At 40.5% G+C, this 26,325-nt stretch overlaps 1 protein-coding gene across 4 annotated transcripts in view; it reads right to left on the bottom strand.

Annotated features, from left to right (window-relative positions):
- Positions 1 to 26,325, bottom strand: part of GXYLT2 (glucoside xylosyltransferase 2) — a 71,893-nt gene that overhangs the window by 9,275 nt on the left and 36,293 nt on the right. For all 4 annotated transcript variants that reach the window (XR_012128971.1, XM_017652218.3, XM_073230915.1 and 1 more), the window contains exons 4-5: positions 10,333 to 10,584; positions 9,090 to 9,213 (exon numbers count right to left, since the gene is read on the bottom strand). Coding sequence is in view for 3 of the 4 variants with exons in the window: in XM_017652218.3 (XP_017507707.2) it covers positions 9,090 to 9,213; positions 10,333 to 10,584 (376 nt within the window). In the remaining variant the exon portion in view is untranslated. The remainder of the gene's footprint in view (positions 1 to 9,089; positions 9,214 to 10,332; positions 10,585 to 26,325) is intronic.

Below are 26,325 nucleotides of genomic sequence, written 5' to 3'. Positions count from 1 at the left end.
CTGCCCTCATCTGGAAGACGGGACTTAGAGGACCTCCTTTTTATTTTGATGATTAAGTTTTAAAAACACATGTAAAATGCTTCGCAGAATGCCAGAGCACAATGGTGGCAGTCAAGAGTATTAGCAGTTACAATCAGCTCCTTGGGAAGGTTTTGCAAAATGGACAGCCTTGAAAAATAGGAGTCAGGATTGAAGCAAAGATTCCTCTTTGGAATCAAAGCCAACCAAACAACAAAATCAAAACAAAAGAAAAATAAACAAACACAAAACTACAACGGCAAAAGGGAAAAACCAAAGGAAAAAATAAAGAGAAAAGACCCTGTTTCAAGGAGACCATATACACTAGGGAGCATGTGCAGTACTCGTGTGTATTTGTATCTCTAGTCCAGTGGTTCCCAGCTGGTTGATGTTACCCCCTCCCCACGGGGCCATCTGGCTATGTTTGGAGGGAGACCTTGGTTGTCACACATGGGGGAGGCTGCCACTGGCATCTAGTGGGTAGATAGACACCAGGAATATTCCAAACATCCTACAGTGCACAGGACAGCCCCATAGTACTTGTGCCGAACTCCAGAAACTCTGCTCTCATCCTGTTGAACTGAGAGAATTAGCTCTTGGTGACTAGGGTTACAGATTTAGTGGTAAGTCCATGACCCCCCTCCTTCCCTGAGCTTTCTGGCCCCTTAGCTTGATGCCTTTAAGGGCCTGGGTTGAGGAGTGTCCATCAAAGGTCTTTGTGAATCGGTGATCAGGCCAAGGGCCCCACGGGAGAGCACAGCAGAATGTGAGAGCAAATCTGTTATCCTGTGGCTGGTAATTATAGATTTGCTTTGTTTATGTCACCGTATTCCTATTATGTTAATATGTGTGCGCAAGTTAGTTAGTAGTTTAAAACCTATACATGCTTAAGGTACTCTACAAGAAGATATGTTAAAGAAATAATCAATCCTCCCATGTTTTCTTCCATATGCTACCTCTATAGCTTTTCTTCTTCCTTCCTAATTACAACCCTTAAATAGAATTCGTGCCTCATATCGAATTTACTGAGCATCATAATTCCTCCAGGTGGTAAAGATACCTCGAGACAAGTGCTGGGCATAGAAGCCACAGGGCATAAATCTGCAAAGAAGTAAAAAGCTAACCTTTTCAAACAATATGGCTTCTCTCTCACTTACCAACTTTACATTTCCCTGTATGGCCCTGGAAGATGACTGGTTAGCCAGAGAAGGGTAAGATTCCTCAAGGGAGGAACAACCTAAGACAGGCACAGTCGCAGGGGGGCCATCAGGTGAGAAATCGGGGAACAACAGTGGTGAAGCTTAGAACCTCACCTCTCCTGTTTTGAGAGGAAGCTTCTGCACCCGTGGATGTTTTATTGTCCTTGTCTAGCTCGGATTAGCACATAGTCTATAGGCACACACCTGATCATCTACAATTGCTCTCTTACAACACTAAACTATGTTTTCTACCTTTATCTTGCATCTACCTACCACTTCAGCATTTTATTAAAAATAAAAAAAATAATAATAATAAAGGGAGAAATGTGGGATCCACATATAAATCAAGTATAAAAATCAAACGAATATTCATATTTGACCTGATTGTTTATAGTTCATAATGCGTGATCAAAACTGAAAGTCTCTGTGATGAATGCCCTTGTACTGTGCACCATGTAAGAACTTATTCACTATGTAAGAATTCGTTCACCATGTAAGAACTTGTTCGTTATGCTTCAGAAGATTGGAGGCTGACGAGAATTAGGCTTGAGATGGATTAATGATTGTGCATTGAGCATTGACCCCCCTATACAGAATTTTATTGTTGTTAACAACCATTTGATCAATAAATATGAGAGATGCCCTCTCAAAAAAAAAAAAAAAATCTGTTATCCTGGTCAGAAAAGCACCTTAAAGCTGTGCTTGTTGATTTGGTTGATGGCAGCCCTTTTCATGGAGAGGATCATGGCTTAGCAATTAACTCACAGAAAGCTTCAAGATGGAAGGCAAAGTATAAGTAGGTCACAAAGAATAAACAGATCGGCAGGCATCCCCTCTGGCAGACTGTGTTTACCATTTCTTCCACTCAGTCATTACAGGCCACAGTGACATCCAGGAACCTTCTAATCCCTAACCGTTCACAACACATGACAAGATCTTTCTTTTCTCAGGAGGACTCCATCCCACCTGATGTTTCTCTTATTTGCATTCACCTCCACACCCATAGCTTAGGAGATACATAATATATACATACTCCATAGGAGAGCATAGTGCTCTAGGTTTGAATCCCAACTGCTGTATTAGCTATGGGACTTTCTGCACATAAGTGCAGAGGGTGGATGTGAATATTATACAAGCAAAAATATCTAAAAGTCCTTTTGTGCTTTTGAATTGTGTCTGATTCCAGATCAGTTTTTACCTTTTGTCACTCCATGGGTCACACAGCTCATTTATGACACCTGCATGAGTATTTGTATTTGCAGTCCTGGCTTAAAGACCTGCTACTGTTCTCTGCTGAATGAATTAGCCAAGAACCCATCTCTGGGATTATAAATACACTGAGTGAATCAACAGCTATTCATTATCTAGGTTTGAATTCCAGCTTTACTACATGTGAGCTGAGGCCTAATAGCAGAGTGCTTAAGAGAGCAAACTCTGTAGTCAACCTGTTGGGTCTGAAGGAACGTTGCCACTAGCTGCATGGATTCAAGAAAATTACATAATTTTTGTGGGCCTCAGTTTTATCATCTGTAAAGTAGGGGAGAATTGTACATATCACTTGTCCAAGAGGATTTTGGGGAGTATCAAATGAGTTCATATACATAAGTACTTGGTTCATATATATAAGCAACTGATAAGTAGAAAGCACACAATGAATATAAGCAGTATGAATTATTCTTATTGTTATGATTATAATAAGAACTAGTCATTAAGGTTGCTGGAAGAATAAAACGTGATCACATAAAATTAAACAGGCCCAATAGAGGTCTTGATGTACTACACATAGGTGATAAATGTTTTACTCCAACTGCTTCAAGACACGCTGGCGGCCAGTCATTCTTTTTTTTTTTTTCCCCAGTCATTCTTCACCTTTCATGGATCACAGATCTCTCTGAGAATCTAATGAAAGCTTCAGAATCCATCTTTGGAAAACTACAACTGGGTAGATATAAGAATATTTGCCTGCAAGTTTAGGGATTTACAGATCTTCAAAAGACCAGCCAAGAACCCCAGCTGTTGAACCTTGAATATGAAATTGGATTCCCAAAAAAATCAGTGCACATCTTTACACTCTCCTTCAGAGTGGCCAGAGGAAGAAATGTAAAACACATTGAGCATGTAACGGAGCAAGTATCTGTTCAACACCATGCAAGGCACTGGGGTCACCGGATGATAAGGCACTGTTCCTGTCCTTGGTGAACCGATACTCTTGTACAGGAGATGGTGTAAAGGGCAGTCAAAATGAATACATTTTATCAGTGTTCATAGAAAGGAGGGCATTTCAATGAAGTGCCACTTAAGCTTAGCCTTAGACAGTAAGGATGGGATTTTGACAGTCAGAAAGAGAGGCCTGGAAGAGCATTTGTGGAGGAGAAAAAGAATCAGAGTTGTGTTTTAGAAAAGATAAGCCATGTGATTTTGCTGGGGCAAATTCAGTCTCTTCAAAGGGTGAGAGAAGGGTAGCAAAACTGTCATATAAATAGACTGCTCTGACCTAAAATATTCAAGACATATAAATCTGTATTAGCTTGCAAGTAACCCAACTTTGATTCTAGCTTGGGAAGCCAAAAAAAAAAGGAAAAAAGAAAGAAAAAAAGTCTTCCGTTTGGAAAGAGATGGGTAGCTCATAAGATCAGAGGTAAAGCTGAACTGGGGCAGGAAGTGGGGCAGCTCTTGAAATCTAGGGGGTGGAGACTAATTAATGGCAGCTTTTCAACACTAGTGCCATGATGAACCAGGCTTGGCTACTTTCTGCTCTTGGATTCCCCGACTCAGGTTCCCAGGACACAGTGTGACTGGTTTTGCAGAAGTTGGGGCATTGCAATAAGGGAAGAATCAATCCCCTGAGAAAGCTGGGGTGCCCCTACCAAAAGACTGGGAAATCAGGTGTGAGCAGCTTCAAATAACACATGTGTCTTCCCAGGTACATTTTGTATGATTATCCATTTGGGTAACGGGAGAAGGAGCAGGAGAGGGGCTAAACCAACATCATGGGGTGGGCTGAACACGGCCAATCTTTGCAGATCAGGTGATGAACGGAAACAGTGGATGAATGGTGGTTATTTGGCACATGATCAATGGATCTATTTTAAGCAAGATTATCAGGGCTGTCAAAATCTGACGTTTAAAAATGACAGCCTGGTGAAATGTTCAGGCTATTTTTCTGCTCTTGAGGAAATAATACAGTGAGTGGTTTTAAAATTCCAAATCTCCAAAGCCTCAAACCACTGCAATTTATTGTAGAATGTTTTTTCAACCCAACCTCTCTTCAGACCTGGGTAGTTGCAGTTTTTCTGCATTTTGCATAGAAAAAGAAGCTCATTAACTGATTATCTATGTGTATGAAATCTCTCAGTGATCCCTTCAGGAGTCTACATTTATTTCCAGACCCTCCTAACTATTTGTAAAGTACTGTGTGAAATGATTGCTTCTTGCATTCCTGATTATTTTATACTGTTGGGGGTCTCTAAGATTATGCCTGATCATTTTAACTTCATGATGCAACAGGCTTGCTACTTGCTTGTAATACTGTGTTAACAGAATGGACGCTGTTTGATTGCATTATCAATAGTCTCTGTTTGTTTGTTTTTTAATGTCTTATTCTGGAAATGAGTTTTCCCAGCATCCTCTTCTTCCTTTTTCCATAATGCACCTTGTTCCAGAAAAAGGCAATTAATTCTTCTAAGAAGACTTCCCTGATCACACAATCTAAAGAAGCTGTCCTCTCCTTCAAGCCTTGATCATCTTTCTTAACCCTTCATGTTCCTTCATAGCATTTATCACAATCTGTGATTTTGAATGAATAGGTGCTATGCTCTGGAAGTCTACCTCTTCCAAATAAACAGCAGGTTTCATGAAAACAGGAACTTTGTCTCTTCTGTCTGTGGCTGGCATATATTAGGTGCCCCAAAATATCTGCTGAATGAACACGTGAATGAAACCTTACAGCTTATTCCACCCCATGTATCTTTCTGCTCTCTCCTTTCTCTCCCTGCTTTGCTTGCTGTGGTCTTCCTCTTCCATTTCATTCTCTGAATTCCATTCATTCAACCAATCAACACCTCTGACGACCAACTCCATTTAAGGCAGTAAAGCCTTGTGCTGTGACACAACCCCTTCTCCAAATGATACCACAGTCTTCATTCTTATGCTTTACGTCTGAGCTCATGAACTTCCCAGATTCCCAAAACAGTGATTTGTTAGCAGTTTCCCAGAACAGTGCTAATATCAAATAATTGGGTCCATCAACCCCACTCACACTCATGACTGCCAGCTGCTGGGGGCTTTGGGTGGGCTGAGTATACAGTGTTGCACACGCAAGTGCAGAGCTCCAGGGGGCCCGGCAGGATGACAGCAAGGCCCTGATTGGGCCACTGAAGAAGCTTGTCCCATGTGACTGTGTGTCCTGCTCCCTGGGGTCCCATCAAGCCCCTCTCAGGCCCCTAGCATCATGCCATATGTATAGTCTGCAGGCAATCTATGGCAATCATGGGCATTCAGCTCTTTTCTCTCCCTGTGGATGGAATCCTACTGTTTCTATTCCTGCTCGATGCCCTGACTTGTCATCTATACTTGGCTGGTTTCATTTCCTTTCTTCAGGGGCAATTTCTATAAAAGTGGGCTGTGGGCAAGGAAGGAAAATGACACGACCTTGTTCCTCTGGCCCCTGAAGATTGCATCAAGGTTAGTCTCCCTCTCCAAAGAGAACTGATTTATAGCTGGGCTTCATAGGCTGGGCCAGGCCAATTGCATACACTCTCTCTCTTTCTCTCTTTTTTGCAAGAAATTGAATTAGGAAACATATGGGCCTGTTACCAAACATGCATCATCATTGGCTAGGGGCTTGTAAGGTTGTGTTGACTCAGGGGTAGGCCATGTGCATACAGAGAAAGCTGAGAGTGGAATCAGATAGGCATGGAGAAAAGCAAAGATGACAGAGATCGCGGGGCCCCTGAGGGATGCAGAAATCAGCTTTGGCCCTCAGCAGCTATCTACAGCTAGTTCTCATGAGGCCTGGTGTGATGTTCCTGGGACCACCCTCTGGTTCTTTACTTAGTTGCCCTGAGTGAGATTATATTCCCTAAAAACCTTAAACACATTGATCAAAGAACATCTTTCTCCATAGGGATCTCTTATGACCCGTGTCATATTTACCCTTTTTATAGAACTCTGCTCTTGACTCCAACTCACCTGTAAAGATATGAGTTCAGGCTTCCACCCCTTGAAGAAGCTATGCTGGCTCAGCTGCCAGGAAATGTCCTGAGTGCTGAGCTACCTGTGGGCTTTAGCTGCCTCCTCTTGAGTCAGTCTGTTACCCCGCACTGCAATTACACACCCACATGCCTTTACTATCTCATCAGAGCATGAGTTTAAAAACATTTGTATCCTAATGACTTTCAAACACATTTTTAAAAGTGGCGTTACTGGATACAGGAGGCTCTCATAACAACATTCCAGGCATGTGCTCAGGTCTTATGTGCATTGCTTCACCCGTGGCAATGCCAAGACTCGTCACAAGAAGCATGTTATCCCCTGTGTAGGGGGCCAGTCTTCCTCTCCTTTCCAGAGACAGAGGTCACCAATCTTTCTTTCAAAAATAGTTTTCTGGTTTACAGAAAATGCTCACAATCACTATGAACAAAGAAAAAACTTTCAGTGTGACAGCACTGGATTTCAGTTCAAAGATCTTACGTTTAATCAAGTATCTGGATAATGTATGAAAAAGGAACATCAAACGCATGCCACACAAAGAACAATCAAGGGGCTCCCCTATGTAGATCATCTAAAGCTAGAAAACTTTGTTATTCACTTGGTACTGCTCAGAACCAGGATTTAGGACAACTTCGTCATTATTTTAGGGTATTCTTATACTCAATGGATCTGAGATGGGAGGTGCAGAGGCCATTAAATTCAGCTGGTTTCAGCACCAGTTAAAGACAAGAGGCTCACATCTAATTGCAAAGCTGCTTATGACTGCCTCCAAGTATTATTTACTCACCGTTCATGTCCTCAAATAATCTGCAACAGGCTGAGAGGATTTCTGGGGAGGCAAATGTGTGAATCTTTTGAATTTCTCAGTTTGAGAATATGGACAGACAGAGGCTATGGGAGATCGTACTAGACACACAACAGAGAAGAAAATGCAATATTTAAAGGACAGAAACAATGCAGTGGCGAGATACACATTTTGGGGTGTCTGCCCGGTCTCTAGGGTATCCCCCAAGAGCTTCCCCTCTTGTCCAAACACATAGGGCTGGAGGTGCAGCTGCCTGGATTTGCTCCCTGCTCAGGTGCTCGTTAGCAATGCTACAAAGTCTTTAACTCTCTGTCCTGTGGTATCTATGTCTGTAAAATGGGGATTATATTCTCAGAGCTGTGGGGATTAAATAAGATTATGTTTAGAACAGCTCCTGGCACTTAGTTAAGAAGAGAGGTCCGCCCTTTTTGCTAGCTCCACGCTCTCGTCTAGCTGACAGATGCAGGAACCGTTTGATTCTCTTCCTGTGAGTTTGGAATTGGGGTGCAGCTAGTCTTTTCATGTGGCTGGACCTAGTGGATGAAGCCTCAATACTTTGCTTCGAGACCTGAGGAGCAGAGAAACAGAGTCTACGAAGGGAAGAATAAACAGCCTCAGTGGGAGAAAGGAAGTCCAGCCTGGGGTCCTTGTCATTTTCCCTGTCCTGCTTCAGGTCCTGGGCTAAGCCTGGTGGCCTTCCTGTTCTTGTGTCTACAGGATACCTGTTTGCTTATAAAAACATATTCTTTGTGCTTGGACTAACCCCGGGAGTCTTCTGTTTTCAGCCAAGAGTCCTAACCTATACATCTACATCTAGAATAAAGAAGAAATCTGCTTAAGAATCAAAAAGAGGCGGACAGACTTTAAATTCCCTGTTACTATCAGAACAAAACAGATTAAAACACACCACAAGTGAACAGCCAAGATAGTCCCTTCGCCTGATGAATGAGTCCTGGGAATTTCTCCCAGAAACTCTGCCTGAACCTTTTTTTTTTCCCCCAGGATTTTCTTTTGGATGCAAAGACATGAGATTAGGTTTTATTACAGAGTTTTGGGGGAGAAAAAGGGTACATAGTAGGTGCTTCCAGGTTAACATGCAATCACAAGTGGAAGTCTTTACAAAGAGGAGTTTCTACTTCACAGCTTTTTAGACACAAAGGAAAGACCTCAGTCAGTTGGCATGAGGACTGCTTTTTCCCCAACATCTCTCTTGGGAAGAAGACATGGTTTTGATTCAGATGACATGAATAAGGTTTTGCAAAGAAGAAGGAAAAGAAGGACTTTTCAGTTGTTTTAGATGGCGATATAAAAATACAGACCAGAAAGCTTCACCTCCCTTCTTCCCTCACTCAACTCCATCAAATCACTAGCTTAATATAAGAAGAATCTCCTTTGCCCCAGATGAACATAAAAAGGGACTTGGGAGTCACAGTCCTTATTCTAGGCTCTAACCTGAACAAGTCACTTCACTGCAAGGACCCCAAGAATCAGTTCCCTTCAATCTAGCAACTGTCAGGTCTGGAGGGCCTCATGCCTGGATTATAATGTTTTCATTTAGTTCTGTGCCTCCCATTAGTTTGACTGTACTTCTTAGAAGAATGTCATCTAAAATTGCAACATCTAAAAGATATTCTTGAAAACTGGAGTCCAGTGTTTGAGGTTTCAACACTTGGCCTTTTGTGTCCGCAGCGCGAGGCCCCGCCTCCGTGAGATGCCTGGGGGGTGGAGGAAAGGGCCCACTTTACAGGGACACAGACACCATTCAGTGTGGTCAGTAGCAGACCAGGCCGGAATGTGCTCTGTGGGGTGAGGTGGGTGTACTACTACACGAATGGCATTCTCCAAAGAGAACCTACCTGGATTGAAATAAAAAATGATATTTAATAAATCCTGGTCTCCCCAGGTGATGGCATCCTTGTACTTCTGGTACAGAGGGTACAACATGTTCTCCCAAGCCAAGCCAGTTGGAATCATGCTGTTCTGGAAAAGAGAACACCATCAGAGCAGCTGAGGCAAAGCAAATACATCTGGTCCACTGCAAAGCAATGTAGAGAAACTGACTCTCCCAACATCCCCAGGAAGGAAGCAAATAGAGGGGGGTCCTGCTGGACTCAAGGCAGAGGACGAAACAGACTAGAGCTGTAAATTGTTGAGGTTAGCCCCATGTGCCCACGGATGCCAGATGGACCAGGAACAGGTAGAGGGGGCTATGGTTTCCACTCAGAAATCCGTACCTAGAATTGAACCTCTCTCTACTTTACGCTCAATTATTGCCTCTGAAGTGAAGGAACAAAATACAGATAGCAGAATTAAGGTATCTTAAGGAAAAACACTTCCTCCTTGTTTTAAAATACTTATTTTAAAGTAAAAGCAACCTGTTCACAGACTAAATATTCTAACAGCACACAAAGGTATAAAATAAAAAAGTAGAAATACTCTTCCTCTATCTTCCTACCATTCCCATCCCCCCTTCACCCAGAGGTATCCACAGTTAACAATTAATGGTCTCTTAGGTAGTCTTCTGGAAATTTCTAAGGCACACAAAGGATCACTCACACTCTGGTGCCTTATGGTATCGTGCTTTGCTACATTTTAAGTTTTTCACTAATATTTTTAAGATATCTTGTGTGTCTCACTTACAGACTGACTTAATTCTTCTTAATAGGAGAATCCTTTTTTCTTTTTTGACTGCTTCTCCACTGATGTTCATTTACATTCTTTCCAGTTCTTTATTAGGATAAAAGATGAGGCCATGAACAGCCTTGTACAAATATCTCCGTGTACTTATGTAAATATATCCCTCGGGTAATTCCAAGAAATTTTCCATGGTTTTTGAAGTCTTGGATACACACAGAGTTCAAACATTATGGAAATGAGCAATGTAACATAATATTCTTGAATGGTAACTCTACTGAAGCTTTAAATTCCATTATCACCTGGGCTTTTCCTGAACAAACAAATATTTCATAACTTCCCAAATACATTTCTCTTTCCTGGTTCCTCTACTTCCAAAATCACCACACTGACACTTCAGGAAAGTCACTGTTGAAAAAGCAAATTCCTAGCTTTTTAACAAAGAAATATTAAGTACTTCCTTACCTTGAACTGGGCACTTCTTATACGAGTTAAATTCATTAACATGACTCCCGAATTAACTCCTGCAGAGCCGTAGAAAGGGTGCCGGGCAAAGCGGCTATACCAGCCAATCTTGGGGATTTCATGCTCAGGGGCCATGGCTGCAAGCTGGGTGGAATTAAATTGCCTCAGAAGCTTCCAGATGTCATCGACAGGTCTCAGAAAGAGAACGTCAGTGTCCACGTAGAGAAGTGAGTCCACATCCTTTAAAATGACCTTTGTGTGTATTTGGATGGAGGGAGAAAACAAAACGAGACCAAGTCAGAAACAAAGGAAGTGGCCTGATACAACAGTGCCACCAATGTCACCATTTAATGTTAAATTCTAGAAAGGGTACCACTCTTAGCTTCCATTCCTCCCTTCTCCTTTGACTTGAGAGATAAATATTAATCAAGGGGTAAAGACTCAAAGGAAGACAAATCTTGATCTAGATGGGCCCAGTCCCAGGACTCTGAACTCTATTTGTAAGGGATGAAGTGATGAAACATCAGCATATTAACTGAGGCTCTTTCTCCTACTTCCATCTGCACTAAAGCCATCTGTCTTTCTCACTTGGTTTTTTTTTTTCTTGGAACAGCTAGGTCTGGCATTAGACAACTTGAAGTGGACAATCGCTAGACCAGCTCATGCCAGACTTTGGGGTAAACACTCTGTCTCTGAATACATATCTTCTAGTGTTGATGGGTATGAGCCTCCATCTTTCTGAAATGATACTTTCAGCTAAGATTTAGTCTTAGGAATAGGCAGAGCAAGTCATTGGCCAGCTTTGCTTGTGGACTAGGCTTTGGCAAACTTTTACTTTAAAGGGTCAGATAATAAATATTATAGGCTTTGTTGCCACTATTCAACTCTGCTATTGTAGTGTGAAAGCAGCTGTTGACAATGTGTACATAATGAGCACGGCTGTGTCCCAATAAAACTTTATGAAGGAACACTAAAACATGAATTTCATATAATTTCTACATGTTACTAAATCTTCTGTCGATATGTTTCAACCCTTTGAAATGTAATAGACATTCTTGGCTCAAGGGCTGTGGTTTTTAACCTCTGTTGCAGATCATTCAAGCCAGCCAACTTAGGTAAATGAGTTCTCCTGTGTTAACTGCTTCGCTTATCAATTTTGTCCTGGGGTTTGAGCCTTCAAAACCTCAGTTAGTAATAGTGATATTTGTATTGTTTTTCCATTGTTCCCCAAATTTAGGCGTAGCCTTAACCAAGAACAGATTTGAATCTTCCTGGATCCCTGGCCTAACATCATCCTAACCCCATAACAACCGTTGCTATGGACTGGATGTCTGTGTTCTTCCAAAATTCATATGTTACAGTCCAAACACCCACTGTGATGGTATTTGGAGATGGGGTCTGTAGGAGATAATAAGGGTTCAATTAAGTCATGAGATGGAATTAATGCCCTTATATGAAGAGACACAGAGAACTTGCTTTCTTTCTCTCTACCACGTAAGGAAACAAGGAGACTGTCTGCAGTTCAGGAAGAGGGCCTTCATAGAACCCAAGCAGGCTGGCACCCTGACCTTGGACTTCCAGCGTCTAGAACTGGAAAGTAAATGTCTGTGGCTTAAGCCCCTCAGCCTATGGTATTTTGTTATGATAGCCTGAGCTAAAACAACAATCTATTGGGATCCCCAATATTTAAAATTGATGGACACAGGTGTTGTATGTTACAGGCATCACGGTGAGTCCAGTCTTGAATAATTTCAAAGCTTACATGATTAGTGACAGATTTATCTTTCTTTCATCTGCTAGAGGAATAGATTTTACAAACCTGTAAAATGAAATTAAAAATCTGATCATCTACAATTTCAATGAAGAAGATTATCATGACATTCATCTTAAAAATGGAAGATCCTAATTTCAGAATTAGGATGAATCCTTTAAATTCAATACACAAACTTAAAAAAACAATCCCCTACATTTTCTTAATTTTTTCCTCTTACATTGCCATGGAAAGGTAAAAACTTTACCACAGACCAGCAATAGTCTGCTGACTTTTAAAATTTTTCATCACAACTCCAGAATACTATGGAGGTAAGGCGAACACTACAATAGTATTAGTAAATGCATGGTAAAATACAAATTATGTATCACATGCAAATATAATTATGATGTTTTGCATGCCCAAGACCATTCTAAGGGCTCGACGTCCTGCTATCTTATTTTAGTGGGAAGAAAAACTGTGAAGATAAAGCATAGGAACATGTTCTGTCCAAGTTCATGTGTCAAATAACACTAATGATTGCCGGACTTTGGCTAATAACAACATAGCAAGATAAAGTCACTTTCTAGAATGCATTTAAGGGATCAAGAGACTATATGGTATATTCCAATAAAAAACTAATTTAGAATTATAGAATCAGAGAAGAAAAAAGCTATTTCAACCCATATAAAATAGTACACATTTCTCTTTATGGCTGATTATCTAATAAGGCCTGAATAACAGCCTATCGTATTAACGTTTTAATCAATTAAGGGTTCTGCAGACATGTCCCCAAAAGCTCACTGACTTGATTACCCTTATTTTTTTCTTGGCCCTAAATTAGTGTTACTGTGAAAGTCATCATTACTTTCTCCAATAAAATAAAAGTGTTACCACCCATCATTGAAGAAAGAAAGGAAAACATAAACAGTTGAGGAAGGTCTAGAAAAGGAACACCAAAAAGATGTGAAGGCTGGAGGTATCCCATTATGATCAGGCAGCATCTTTCATCAGGAAAGAAAAAGGCAACAGAGGTATATCAGAAGTTTATAAAATCAGAGCAATATTAAATAGGATAAGTTTTTATTTAACCAATATCCTGTTATTTGACATGCAGATTGCCCCCCCTTTTTAGTATGATAAACAGCATTGCAAGGGGTGTCTTTTTAGAGGAATTTCTAAACATGAAATATGGCATTTCTTTATGTTTTTAACTTAGTAAATATTGACTATGGTTAAAAAATAGAACTGTATTAAGTTATTGACAAATTTTTCTTCCTTGTCCTTTTGTCACTAGGTCTTCTTTCTTACTTTCTTTTTTCTTATTCAGGTATCACTGATAGACAATCTTATGAAGGCTTCACATGAGCAACACTGTGGTTACAACATCCATCCATATTATCAAGTCCCCCCCACATGCCCAATTATAGTCACTGTCCATCAGCATAATAAGATGCTATAGAGTCACTGCTTGTCTTCTCTGTGCTACACTGACTAGGGCCTCTTCTTAGGGGTAACAAGTATTACTGGATTTCTCTGCATTGTGTCAGAGATATTTTATGCATGTAAGAATAAATAACGATGCATATACAACTTCCCCCTTTTATGCTCCAAATGACAGCATAGCATATGCACCACATCATCAGCTCACTTACCTTTTTTTAAATGAAATAATGTAGGACTTTACATACCAGCAACATAAAGGATTTATGTATTATTTTGTTTCATGCCTGTGCAGCACTGCATTATGTGACTACCATAATTTATCTAGCCACCTACTGCAGAACTACTACATTATCCTCAGGCTTTTGTCATTATAAACAGCATCATGACAAAAAACCTCATTTTAATTCATTTCAAACATATGTGAGTTTATTTGTAGGCTAAACTCATTAAAATATCATTCCTTAGTCAAAGAATACATGCATTTGTAAATATAATAAATATTGCCAAACTACCTCCCCAGCAGTGGACCGATTTAGACTCCCACAGGCAAAAAGAAGGGGACGCGCTCTGCTCTTCACCAGCATAGTATATGATGAGACTTCAGGATTTGGACCACCAAGGACACATGCCAGAGGATCCTAGCCTAACAGTTCATTTTAGTTCATTATTTCCTTCCTTTTCAAACTTCTTTAAACTGTAGTTTTTAAACTAAATATGAATAAAATAGTAAATATTCAGTAACAATGTTGTCACTGTAAGAAGGCTCTGTTTTCCCCTTTGAAAAGGTCAAATGCAATTAGTTACTATTCCCATCAATGCTCACAACACTTCAAAATGTGTGTGTCGACCATGAAAAGCCTTTTTGATAGTCAGAGTCAAGCAGAGAAGAAATGAAATCTTTAAGCTTTCTGACATCATAATCCACTTATTACCTTGACTGAAAACAGGCAAAAAAGGAAGGCCTTTTCATCTTTATCTGAAAAAACAAAAAGCCAGGAAAAAATAACCCACGCTTCCTATATAACATGGTGTCTGTGGATGCTAATCGTGCAGCAATTATTGCTGGGATTAATTTGAAGAGGATCACTTACCCATGTGATAGTGGGAAGAGGAATACTGACATACAGAGTGAAAGCATATAAAATCAGCCATCCTAATTCCCTTATGGAAATCAGTCAGCACTAGGAATGAGCCCTTTGTTTTTTTTTTTTTTTTAGAAAAGTCAGGGGGAAAAGGCGGCACACAATAGCTATTTGTACATGGTGCTGCTGGTTCTGATGGGTGTTCCTGTCCCTGCTCTAGTCACCGCCCCGACCCAGGCAGCTGTCCTCAGTGAAACCTGCCGGCTGGCGGTGCTGAGGCCCAAAGGCTGGCCACAGGCAGCAAGCTTATTACCGCGCACCGACCGTGACAGTACAACTTGGTGGTTGAAAGTCTGCGGCTTGAAATCGAACTGCACTGGGTCCCCCATACCTGCGGGGTATATATTCCAAGACACACAACACCCCTGCGGATACCTGAAATCACAGGTAGTACCAAACCCTGTATATACTGTTTTTTTCCTATACGTATATACCTACAATAAAGTTTAATTTATATAAATTAGGCACTGTACATACCTATGATAAAGTTTAATTTATGCATTAGGCACCATAAGAGATTAACAACAGTAATAATAACATAAAGATAACAATATCCTGTAATAAAAGTTATGTGAATGTGATTTCTCTATCTCAAAATATCTGGCTGTATTGTACTGTATTCAGCCTTCTTGCACGTGAGACCATAAAATACCTATGTGATGAGATGAAGTGAGGTGAAGGATACAGGCACTGAGATTTGGTGGTAGGCTACTACTGACCTACTGATGACAGCCAGAAGGAGGGCCATCTGCTTCCAGACTGTGCTTGACTGCGGGTAACTGAATCCATGGAAATCGATCCCGTGGATGGGGGAGGGCACCATTCCTGTGGTCAGATTCTGTTTCCATTGCTAACTGTGTGGTCTTGGGCAAGATGCTTAAGCCTTCCAAGCCTGTTTCCTCATCTTTTTAGTGGGACTGGTAACCCATTTCACAGGCCGCTGAGATGATTAAATAGGATAATGTGTGCGAAGAGCCTGGCAGACACATGGTGAGGACTCAGTCAATTCTATGCGATAATATTACCATCCCCCTGTCATGAGGGCTACATTCCTTGACTCACAGCCCAGGTAACAAGCAGTAGCAGGAGATATGGTAGCAACAGTGAAAGAATGAGGCATATTCTCTGTTTGCAGGGAGACTCAATGGGGAGACAGCCAAGAGGCAAAGCAAAGTGAGGTGCGGGGTATGACAGGAGCAGCACAGGTGCACACAGCCAAGTCCCTGAACCAGTCTGGAGTGAAAGCAGGGAAGGCTTCCCAGAAGAAGTGACACCTCCACTGAGAGGTAAGTTAGAGAACACCTAGACAAAGAGTACTGAAGTTAAATGGAACATCAAGTGAAAAGGCCCAGTGACCAAAAGAGAACATGGCCCATGGGAAGATGGCAAATTGCTTGGTGGGGCTGGGGTTTACAGCAGGAGAGCCAGGCGTGGCAAGAGATGAGGCTGGCAAAGTGGGCAGGGCCCGAAAAGGAGCTATGCTGACAAATTTAGACTTGATCCGCAGAGCAATGAAATGTCTAAAGACTTGACAGGGAAAGCCCGAGAGGTTGGATGCCTCCTCTCCCAGCCACATCCAGTGTGCAGCAAATCCCACCCACTCTGCCTCCAAGTACCTGTGATTCTGCCCACTTCTCTCCCTCTACACTGGCTCACTCTGACTCCAAGGCACCATTACAGCTTCTCTGCAATTCTGGGAAGGTCTATTCACTGGCCCCCCTGTGGTCTAGTCCTCACAGAGCTGGCCAGAGGGATTTTTTTAAAAATCCATTTCTGATTTAATTCCCTTGGAGTTCAAGGAGCATACTCTGCATGATCTCAAATTAATCAAGACTTGTTCTATGGCCCAGCATATGGTCTATCTCGTTGAATGTTCCTGTACCTTTGAAAAGAATGTTTATTCTGCAGTTGTTGGTTGGCGCAGTCTATAAATTCTATAGCTGTCAATTAGGTCACGGGGCTTACAGTGCTTTTGAGGACTTCCATGTCCTGTTTTTCTGTCCATTTGTTTGTTTATAACCACAGGCACTTCATGGAGTTTAATCTCCAGATTCTAAAAAAAAGAGGGGCAGGAAGGGGCGATTGTGAAAAAACTCATTTACATCAACAAATACAATTTGGGGAACATCATTGATTTCACACTAATATAGTTAATTATCAAAAGAGGACTGTTGCGGATTTATCTATTTGTTTAAGTAGATTTCTGCTTTGTTGATGGGGAAGCTCTGTTATTAGGGTCCCACTCATGTTGGGGGTTACATCGTCCTGATGGAGGGTCCTTATATCACATCCTTGCATCACTGCACTTCATTCACACACGTACCACGGCCCGTGAAAGACTCTGCAGGATGGATGTGTTCTGTCCACCTCTCCAACCTCGCCTTCCATCACTGGTGTTCCTTCATCCCCCAGAACAACCTAAGTTTTTTTCTGGCTTCAGGGCCTTAACTTTTTTCTTATTGCTCTATTGCTGTCTAAGCCAGCAGAGGGTAGGGAGCAAAATGAACTTAGCAGGGAGCTAATGAGCTCCTATTTCCCTTGCTCCCAACAGCCAGGGTTTCCTCCGTCAGAGATGCTCTTAAGTCTTGGCATGAGTAGGAACTAACAGATAAGTCCCCTCTTTCAGGAAAACATAAAACTGAAACTACGAATTTCTCACTTAGCCAAGGAATCGTCTTTTGAGATGGTCTCTCTGTCTTTACTCCCTAAGTTCACGACATCCGAGGTGAAGACAACATCCTCAAACATGCTTCAAATCGCATCTTCATAGACTGAGAAATGCTCGTGCAGCCCGTGATGCTTTAGTCATGCTCCTTCTGTTGTGCCATGCTGATGGCCACCAACTGCCACCCATGCTTTTACAATGTGAACGATGGACATAGTGAGAGAGCAGGTGTTCTTAAACTTCATAGAAGAATCATCTAAGAAACTTGTTTAAAATGCAGATTCTCAGGCCCTGCCTTCAGATTCTGAATTCTGAGTCCATCAGGGGTTCCCAGAACCTGCACATATGTACATGCATGTGTGTCTGTTTGTATGTACGTATGTGTGTTTTGAAATGTTTGAGATCATTTTAGACTGACAGAAGAGTTGCAAAAAGAGTCCAGATGTTAACTTCTTACATAACCACCAAACATTTATTAAAACAATGAAATTAACCTTGCTAAAACACTAGCCTATAGAATTTACTCTGATTTCACCAGTTTTTCCCATCAATGCCCTTTTGCTGTTCCAAACTCCAATCAAGGATCTCCCATTGTACTGAGCTATCATGTCTTCTTGGTGTCTGCCAATCTGTGACAATTTCTCAATTTTCCCTTTTCTTTTTATGATCTCAACACCTTTGAAGAATACCAGTCAGTTATTCTGTAAAATGCCTCGAAGCAGGTGTCTGGTGTTTTCTTGTGCTTAGGTTGAGGTTAGGCACTGTTGGGAAGAACACTGCAGAGGTGAGGTGCCCTGCTCAGCTATGACATCTGGGCATACGTGATGCTGAACTTCGGTCACTTGGGTAAGGTGCTGTCTGCCAGTGTACTCCACGGTAAACCTATTATTTCCCCCTTTGTAATTACCAAATATTTCAGAGGAGGTACTTTGACACCACACAAATATCCTGTTTCTGGTTTAACTTTCACCCCTTAATTGTAGCACTCACTGGTAGATGGTACCTGGAGTAACTAGTACTGTGGTGTTCTAATGATAATTTGCTATTTCCCTCATTCTTTTTACATGTGTGAACTGGAATTCTTCTATAAGGAAGACTTGTCATTTCTCCCCACTCATTTATTTATGTTAGTATGGACTTAGGGCAAATTATTTTATTTGAGGGGTTATAAAATCAGTACAGTCATTATTTATTTTGCTGCTCAAGCTGTTCCAACTCTGGTCACTTGGAGCCCTTTCAGATTGGCTCCTATACTCTTTCAGTATGCCTCCCCTCCATTCATGGATTCATTCATTAACTCATCCATTTTTTTTTTAGCACATCTTTCTAGCACCATAAAACACTCCACTTCTAGCTTCTCTCAGTGTATAGAGGTAGGAAATACACATATGTATACTAAACAACGTATACACACATATCTATAATTATCTACCTACCTATTTAAAAGTATGATTTTAATAAGCGAGGTGGGATGTGGGGAAGTGGAGTGGCCAGGGTATTGCCCCAGCAATGGTATGCAGGAGGATAATATATGCAGCATCTTGGGAGGACAGGGGCAGACCAGCCTGGCTGGAGTGGGAAATCGTTATTTGAAATAACACTGAAATATTAACAACCTTGATCCGAATGCAAAGGCCCCTGAACACTAGACTGAGGAATCTGGACTTGAGCCTATGAAGGAATAGAGACTCTGGGAAATTTCTGAGCTCAGAATTCACATGATGAGAATAGCATTCAAAAACCAAAATCCAGGAGTGACATGCAGCAGGAAAGGGATACAAATGGCAGGGAGATGAGCAAACAGGTCAGTACAACCACTCTTTTCTCTATTATAATGACCACATTGGCTGTAATGTAAATACAGCCAATCCCAGAACCCCTGGTCAGAAAGAGGCCTGTACCTTCATTGCTCCATAATTCTGGTGTGTCTGTATGTCCTGTTCAAGATAGATTTCATGCATTATAAAAAGCTTTGATGTTCTTGTTTCCTTCTCTTTCTTATTGGTTTGCCATTTAAAAAATTGTCGGTTACTCAACACAGAAAGGCATGCTTGTGTGCTACAAAAATGCATGGGCAATTCAGTGGTCTCAGTGAGAAATTCAGGTTGCTCTTTTCCTGCCTATGCTTCCATACCACCACTCCAAGCCCCCACGACCCCCTCTCCTCTCATTAGAACTCACTAATGTTAACAGTTCATTGAAGTCACCCCAGACTGTTTCTATACATTTATCTATTTGTGTGGCCTTTGTATCGCTGGGAATTCAGACCTCAACCCAACTGTTCCCTCCTCAGAGATCCCCACTCCCCATCGCTCTTCAAACTCTTAAATGTCTCCCATAATTCTTATTACTACCTGAAATTAACTCACAACTGACTTTTGAGGTCATTCTTCCCTGACTTGGATGTAAGCTTTATGAGAGCAGGAAATTTGGTTTTCTTGTTCACAATCATATTTCCAGGGCCACTCATATGGTTGGCACTCAATAAATACTGTTGGGTAAATGGCTGTGTGTGTAAATGTGTGTGTGTGTATTTGTGTGTATATATATATATACACACAAATACACACACACACACAAAAAAAAAAACCCGACACATATACTTCCAGATTTTTAGAAATACCAATAGAATCATACTATACACATTTCCTAATTGTCTACTTGGGGATATTTCCCTTTTGTTTTGGATGTGTACAGAACAAAGGACTTCCTGTTCAGTGCTGTATATTCTCAAATATCCTCTTTGATAATGTTAAAATAGTTTAAGATTTTAAACTTAAATAATGGGAAGAATGAACACTCGGAAAGTTTCATTCCTGTCCAGTGCTTTTTTTCCTGTTTAAAAAGAATACATTGGGACTTCGTGGAAAAAATAAATATCCCTTATTGATTAACTAGTGATCCACCATCTTAACTGTTTTGAGATTCTAAGATTGTTCACTAAATTACTAGCTTAAAATGCGGTGATACAAGAGAAATTTTTTCGAAAGTGTATCTATTTTTATTTTTGCTTCTATTGTGCCCCCTTGTGGAATTATATATAACTTACATACTTATTTTTGTGACATTTTAAAAAAGAGCAGTGCTTACTAATGTGTGGCTACATGCACAAGTTTCTTCAACAAAGACTTTTCTCTCCATGCAACAAGATTAACCTTTGGTCTCCATGCAAACAAGATTCAGATTGCCTCTGAGTTGGGCAAATCAATGATGGTTTTGTTTAGGATGGTTCTCCTAAAATTCTGGCTTCTCAAACTTGTATTTGGTCTTTGATTCCATCGTCTCAGCTGTGTGGCCAACTGTTGTATCCGCATGCAGGATGCTTTCCATAAGCCTTGCATTTCTAAAGGTGTCTGGTTTCTCTGGTGCATTCTGAGGTAACGGCTCTCTCAGATCTTCCATCTGTTCCATAGCTTCTGGCTTGCTTCCTCCTGTTATCAGGTGTTGCAATCCCAGCCAGCGAGCACACACTATCTTTCCTTGTTGGCTGTAGACATCCTGTTAGCCATGGCAACTGTCATTCAAAATAGAGTCTAGTTTCTTAGTCAGATGGTGCCTCGCCGGAGAATGTGATCTCTGCTAGGGAGTTGCTGAAAACAGGTTCACTGGGTCGCAAGGAACTGTAGCTCTCCACTACAATTGGACTGGCTTTCAAAGAATGTGTTCCCTTTCCTTATATTTGAGAATCAAATCCAACCAACATTTACTGGTTATATAATGGGATCAGAACTGAGCTCTTTTGTAAGTGATACGTTTTCAAGTCCTCCTCACGCTCCTCTGAAGTACTTGTTAAAGACCTTGTTATGAGTCCACTCACGCACGCATCCACCCTTCTATCCTCCCTGCGTTCCTTCTACCCATCCATCCACCTAAATTACGGAGTGCCTTCTGCTAGTATGTGCCATGCCCTGCTGGAGACACTGGAGGTAAAGATCTCTCCCCTAACAGGGCTTACATGCTAGCAAGAGAAGCCAAAAAACCAAACCAACAGGGAAATGATGTAGTTCTCTAACTCTAAAGACAGCAGGATAGGGGAACATAAAGCAAGGAGGGGAGCAATTTTAAATACTGTTGTATTTAAATACAAATTTTAAATACTCATGAAGTAGATGGATCTGAGCAAAGACATCTGTACTATTTTTAGACCCATTTAATGGGTGGTGACCAGGAGGTTCAGGGGAGTCTTCCAAAGGCAGTAATGTGTTCTATAATCACAGGAGAAAATACAGGCCTTTAGAAACTGCAAGAAATGGGGCAGAAGGGCTGTCCTAGAGAAGAAACTTGGCCTTCAGCCCAGGAAAATGAGTAAACTTCCCTAAACTTCAATTTCTTCATTTATAAAAAGGATACAAGTCAGTACATTTTTCAAAGAGTTGTGAAGAGTTCATAAAGTCATAAACCTAAAGATCCCAGCACATGTTAAGTGTAGCAGACACTCTATGGTCTTTGATCACCCACCGTATATTCCTCTTTTTTTTCAATGGTATGTCCTGAAGACATTCCTATTTCTCAAACTATCTTCAACTGTATCTTACAGTAAAAAATGCATTTACACCTTGATTCTAGTATGTGTTTACATAAATATATGAAACAGAAACAAAAAGTTCAAAAACAGTACCTGGCCTTAGTATACACAATGTGAGTTCATTTTTCTAATCTATTCTGCTTTATTTAATTTTTTAAAAGGCTGGTCATAATCCACTAAGCTTATTTCAAGAGTTACTTGTGGGCAATTTTTCACAATTTGAGAAATACAAAGGTTGAGTTAACAAAGGCTTGGTAGATAATTAAATAAGACAGACAGACAAATGGACAAATAAAAAATGTTTTCAATGTCTCCCACCACATTTCTTAGTTTCGTAGCTAACAACCAATTTCAATTCTTTAAACTGATTCTTTGGGTATGTACCTTTATGCTTCTAAATAACATGCTAAAATTAAAATGTATTCTCTGGATTCACAGCACTTCTGATACCAAATGTGTGGGTTTTTTCCACACCAACAAATTCCCTAACAGTCTGGATGCCAACTGGGTGTCCTACACTTCAATTATGATACTGAGTACTTCAGACCCCACAAGATAAGGGTCTAGTCCCCCAAAACTGCCCCCCATTTCAGATGCTAATCAGAAGGAGCAGGTCCCCAGAGTACCCACACTTCTATCTGATTGGGCTACAAATTGGGCATTCCCATGGTTACCTCCTCAAGTTCAGTAATTTGCTGTAAAGTTCACAGGACTCATGGAAACACTTATTTCTACACGTTTATTAGAAAGGATATAACAAAGGATACAGATGAAGAGGGACATGGGTACGTAGAGGTACACAGGGTGAGAGGTCCAAAAGGGTCCTGAGCCCAGGAGCTTCAGTCCCCATGAAGTTTGGGGTACAGTATCATCTCAGCACATCGATGTGTTCACGAGCGTGGATACTCTCCAAATCCCATAGTTTATAGATTTTAATGGAGACTTCATCACATAGGCATGATAGATGACTAACTCAATCTCCCATCTCCTCTTCCCTTCCCAGAGGATGGATGGGGGAGTGGGGTGGAAAGTTCCAAGCTTCTAATCATGGCTTGGGGTTTCTAGTACCCAGACCGCATCCAGGAGCCTACCAAGATTCACCTGATTAAAGCAAAAGACACTCCTATCATCCAGGAAATCCAAGGAATTTAACATCTCTGTGTGAGATGCTCAAATCACCTCCATTACTCAGAAAATTACAAGGTTTGTTAGGAGCTCTGTTTGAGGTACAGGGTTAAAGAGCAAACATTAGAACAAAAGAAGCTCCTGGAACCCTTATCACTCAGAAAACTAACAATGGTTTTAGGAGATATGTGTCGGGACCCAGGGGCAGAAACCAAATATATATTTCTTATTATGTCATATATGTCTTATCTATTGATTTTTACCCTGGAACAAAAGAAGTTAGCTTTCTTCATGCAAATTCTAAACCCCACCACACTTCTTAAATACACCTTTCTCATCCCCCATCCAGTGATGTTAAAATATTGTTTAGATCAATATACAAAATTATCTTATGATGGCCATGTAAATACTCTTTCTAATTAAGCCATGGAGTGAACCATGATACTTTCCTTTTCTATACATTTTTCTTTTCCCTGGAATTAGTTCTTGTCTTTTTTGTTGTTCTGACTTTTGCTTAGTTTCTATAGTTTTCCACAGCTCCCAATCAGGATACTGTGCACTGTGCATCTCCCTCCCCTCAGACTCCTTTTATGTCTCTTTTGGGTGGGATTCCCTACTTTTGGGATTCCACTGTCTTCCTCTTTCTTGATGTACCCTTTTATTTTGGTGGAGCATATACCCAGTAGCTCCCTGAGAGAAGACCCAGAAGAGGTAAATATTTCGAAACTGTGCTCATCTGAAAATGTCTTGATTTTACCCATACGCTTGATTGGTAGTTTGGTTGGGTATGCAATTCTAGGTTGGACACCATGTTGTCTCTGAATTTTAAAGGCATTGCTCCAATAATTTAGCAATTCTAATATTGCTGTTGAGAAATCTGAAGCTTTTCTGATTTCTGATCCTTTGGATGTGAACCTGCCCTCTCCCCTTACCCTTAATTGCATCTAATATGATCTTTCTCTCTTTATTCTGAAAGTTCAAGTCCTTTCTTCCATTAGACCTAGTTTGTTGCCAAACCCCTCTTTTGATTTTTTCAGTCCAGTATTGTATTCTTCAGCTCTTTGATTTCTGTTTGGTGCTTTCTTATGTATTTTCTATTTCTTTGTTGAAATTCTCACTTTGTCCATGCATTGTTCTCCTGACCTTGGTGAACATCTTTATGACTGTTACTTTGGACTCATTATTAGGTGAATCACTTATCTCTATTTCATTAAGGTCTGTTTCTGGAGTTCTATCTTGTTCTTTTCTTGGCAACATATTCCTCTGTTTCTTCCTTTTCCTTGACTGTGTGTTGGTTTCTATGCATTTAATAAAACAGCCATCTCTCCCAGTATTGACAGAGTAGTCTGTACAGGAGATGAACTTTTTAATCAGCCTACCCCAGGCTCTAGGCTGTCTCGCAAACTTTTGTGATTATCCATGTTGCCATCTTTGTTCACGGTGGCTCCCAGTAGATGAGGGTGTGCCCAAAACATCATTTCAATGTGGGCAACATGAGTATTTTCTCATTTGTGCAATATGTAGGAGGCACTCAGCTACTTTCTGGGTTTCTTTCAGAAGGAATTGCTCCACCTGTAGCTGGAGATTTGGTGTTTCCATGTGAGGAGGTGAATTCAGGAGGCTCTTGTGTTGGCATCTGGACTGAAACCCTGCAGCTCAAGCTAATCTGCCTGATGCTGTGAGTCTTTTTCATCTAATGTGATAATCTTTTGGTGGGTTCCCTCATTCTGGGAACTTATGTCTTCTTGTTCTGGGATAGTCTCTTGAATTAATTTCACTGTTGATTTCCTACCCTTTATGTTCTGTTTTCTCTTCCCAGAGTGAGTGTTCAGATGTTGGATCTGTCCCCTAACTTTCTGATCATTTAATTGCTATTCTCCATCTCATTGGTTTGTATTGTTTTTTACTCTACTTTGAGAACATTTCCTCAACTTTCTTTTTTAAAATTGAAGTGTCATTGATATATAATCTTATACTGGTCTCAAGTATACAATACAGTGATTCAACAGTTCCCATATTATTAAATCCTCACCACCAGTTGTCAACATAGGAAGACATTACAGAATCATTGGCTATATTCTCCGTATTCTCCGTGTGTACTACCATCCCTGTGACCAACTTATATTATGATTGAGAATTTTTGTGCCCTTTAATCCCCCTCACCCTCTCCCCTCCCCACCCCAGCCCTTTCTCCATGGTAACCACCAGTCACTTCTCAGTGTCGATGGGTTAGTTTACAATTTTTTTCATTTTCTTTTGTTTTGTTTTTATATTCCACAAGTAAGTGAAATTTTATGGAATTTGTCTCCTTCTGGCTTATTTCACTGAGCATAATACTCTGTAGGTCCATGCATGCTGTTACAATCCTCAGCTTTTTCTTGCAGTTCTTCTACTGAGTTGTTCATTTCTGCTACATTTTTTATTTATAATAGTTTTCGTTTTATCCTGTGTTTCACTTTTTATAGAATCCAATGCTTCTTACCTATAAACATTGAGACCTCAGACCCTTTTCTCCCATATTCTCAGAACTTTGCAAGGTAAATTATGACTAAAGTGGAGACTGAAGGACACTGACATCAAAGGATTCCCCATCAAGGTGGCCCAGCTAGAGCATCCTACACTAAAGCACACAGCTGACAAGTCCCCACCACATACAGCTCTTAAATATTAATGGAGATCATATTGATTGATGATATTGATATTAATGGAGATCATATTGATTTCAAACAGCTCTTAAATATTAATGGAGATCATATTGATTGATGTTACTTGTGGTGGTTTTATAGATGTCTTTCATTAGGGTAAGCAAGTTCCCTTATATTCCTAGTTTATTGAATGTTTTTATCATGAAAGGGTATTATATACAACATTTCGTCAATTTTTTCCTGCATCTGTTGAGATGATCATTGTTTATTGATCTTCATTCTATTAATACTATATCATATTACTTGATTTTTGGATGTTAAACCAACTTTGATTTCCTGGGATAAATCCCACTTGGAAATATATAATAGTAGCTAATCCTTTTCTGAGTTGCTGGATTCTATTTGTATTTGTTGAGGATTATTCCATCTACATTCATGAATAGTTGGTCTGTAGTGTTCTTTGATGTCAGTCTCTGGTTTTGGTATCAGGTTGATACCTGCATTAATAGAATCAGTTGAGAAATGTTCTCTTCTGTTTTTTTTAAAAAGAGATTAGGAAGAATTGGTATTAATTTTTGTTAAAATTCACCAATGAAGCCATCTAGTCCTGAGCTTTTCTTTGTGGGCTTTTAAAAAATTTAATAAGTCAAATCTGTCCATTTCATTTACCTAACTTATTAGCATATAGTTATTTA

The sequence above is a fragment of the Manis javanica genome, chromosome 3 (assembly GCF_040802235.1).
Source record: "Manis javanica isolate MJ-LG chromosome 3, MJ_LKY, whole genome shotgun sequence".
In the NCBI taxonomy this organism is placed as follows: domain Eukaryota; kingdom Metazoa; phylum Chordata; class Mammalia; order Pholidota; family Manidae; genus Manis; species Manis javanica.
The sequence above is the reverse complement of the archived record's forward strand: the minus strand, read 5'-3'. Positions and strand labels throughout refer to the sequence as shown.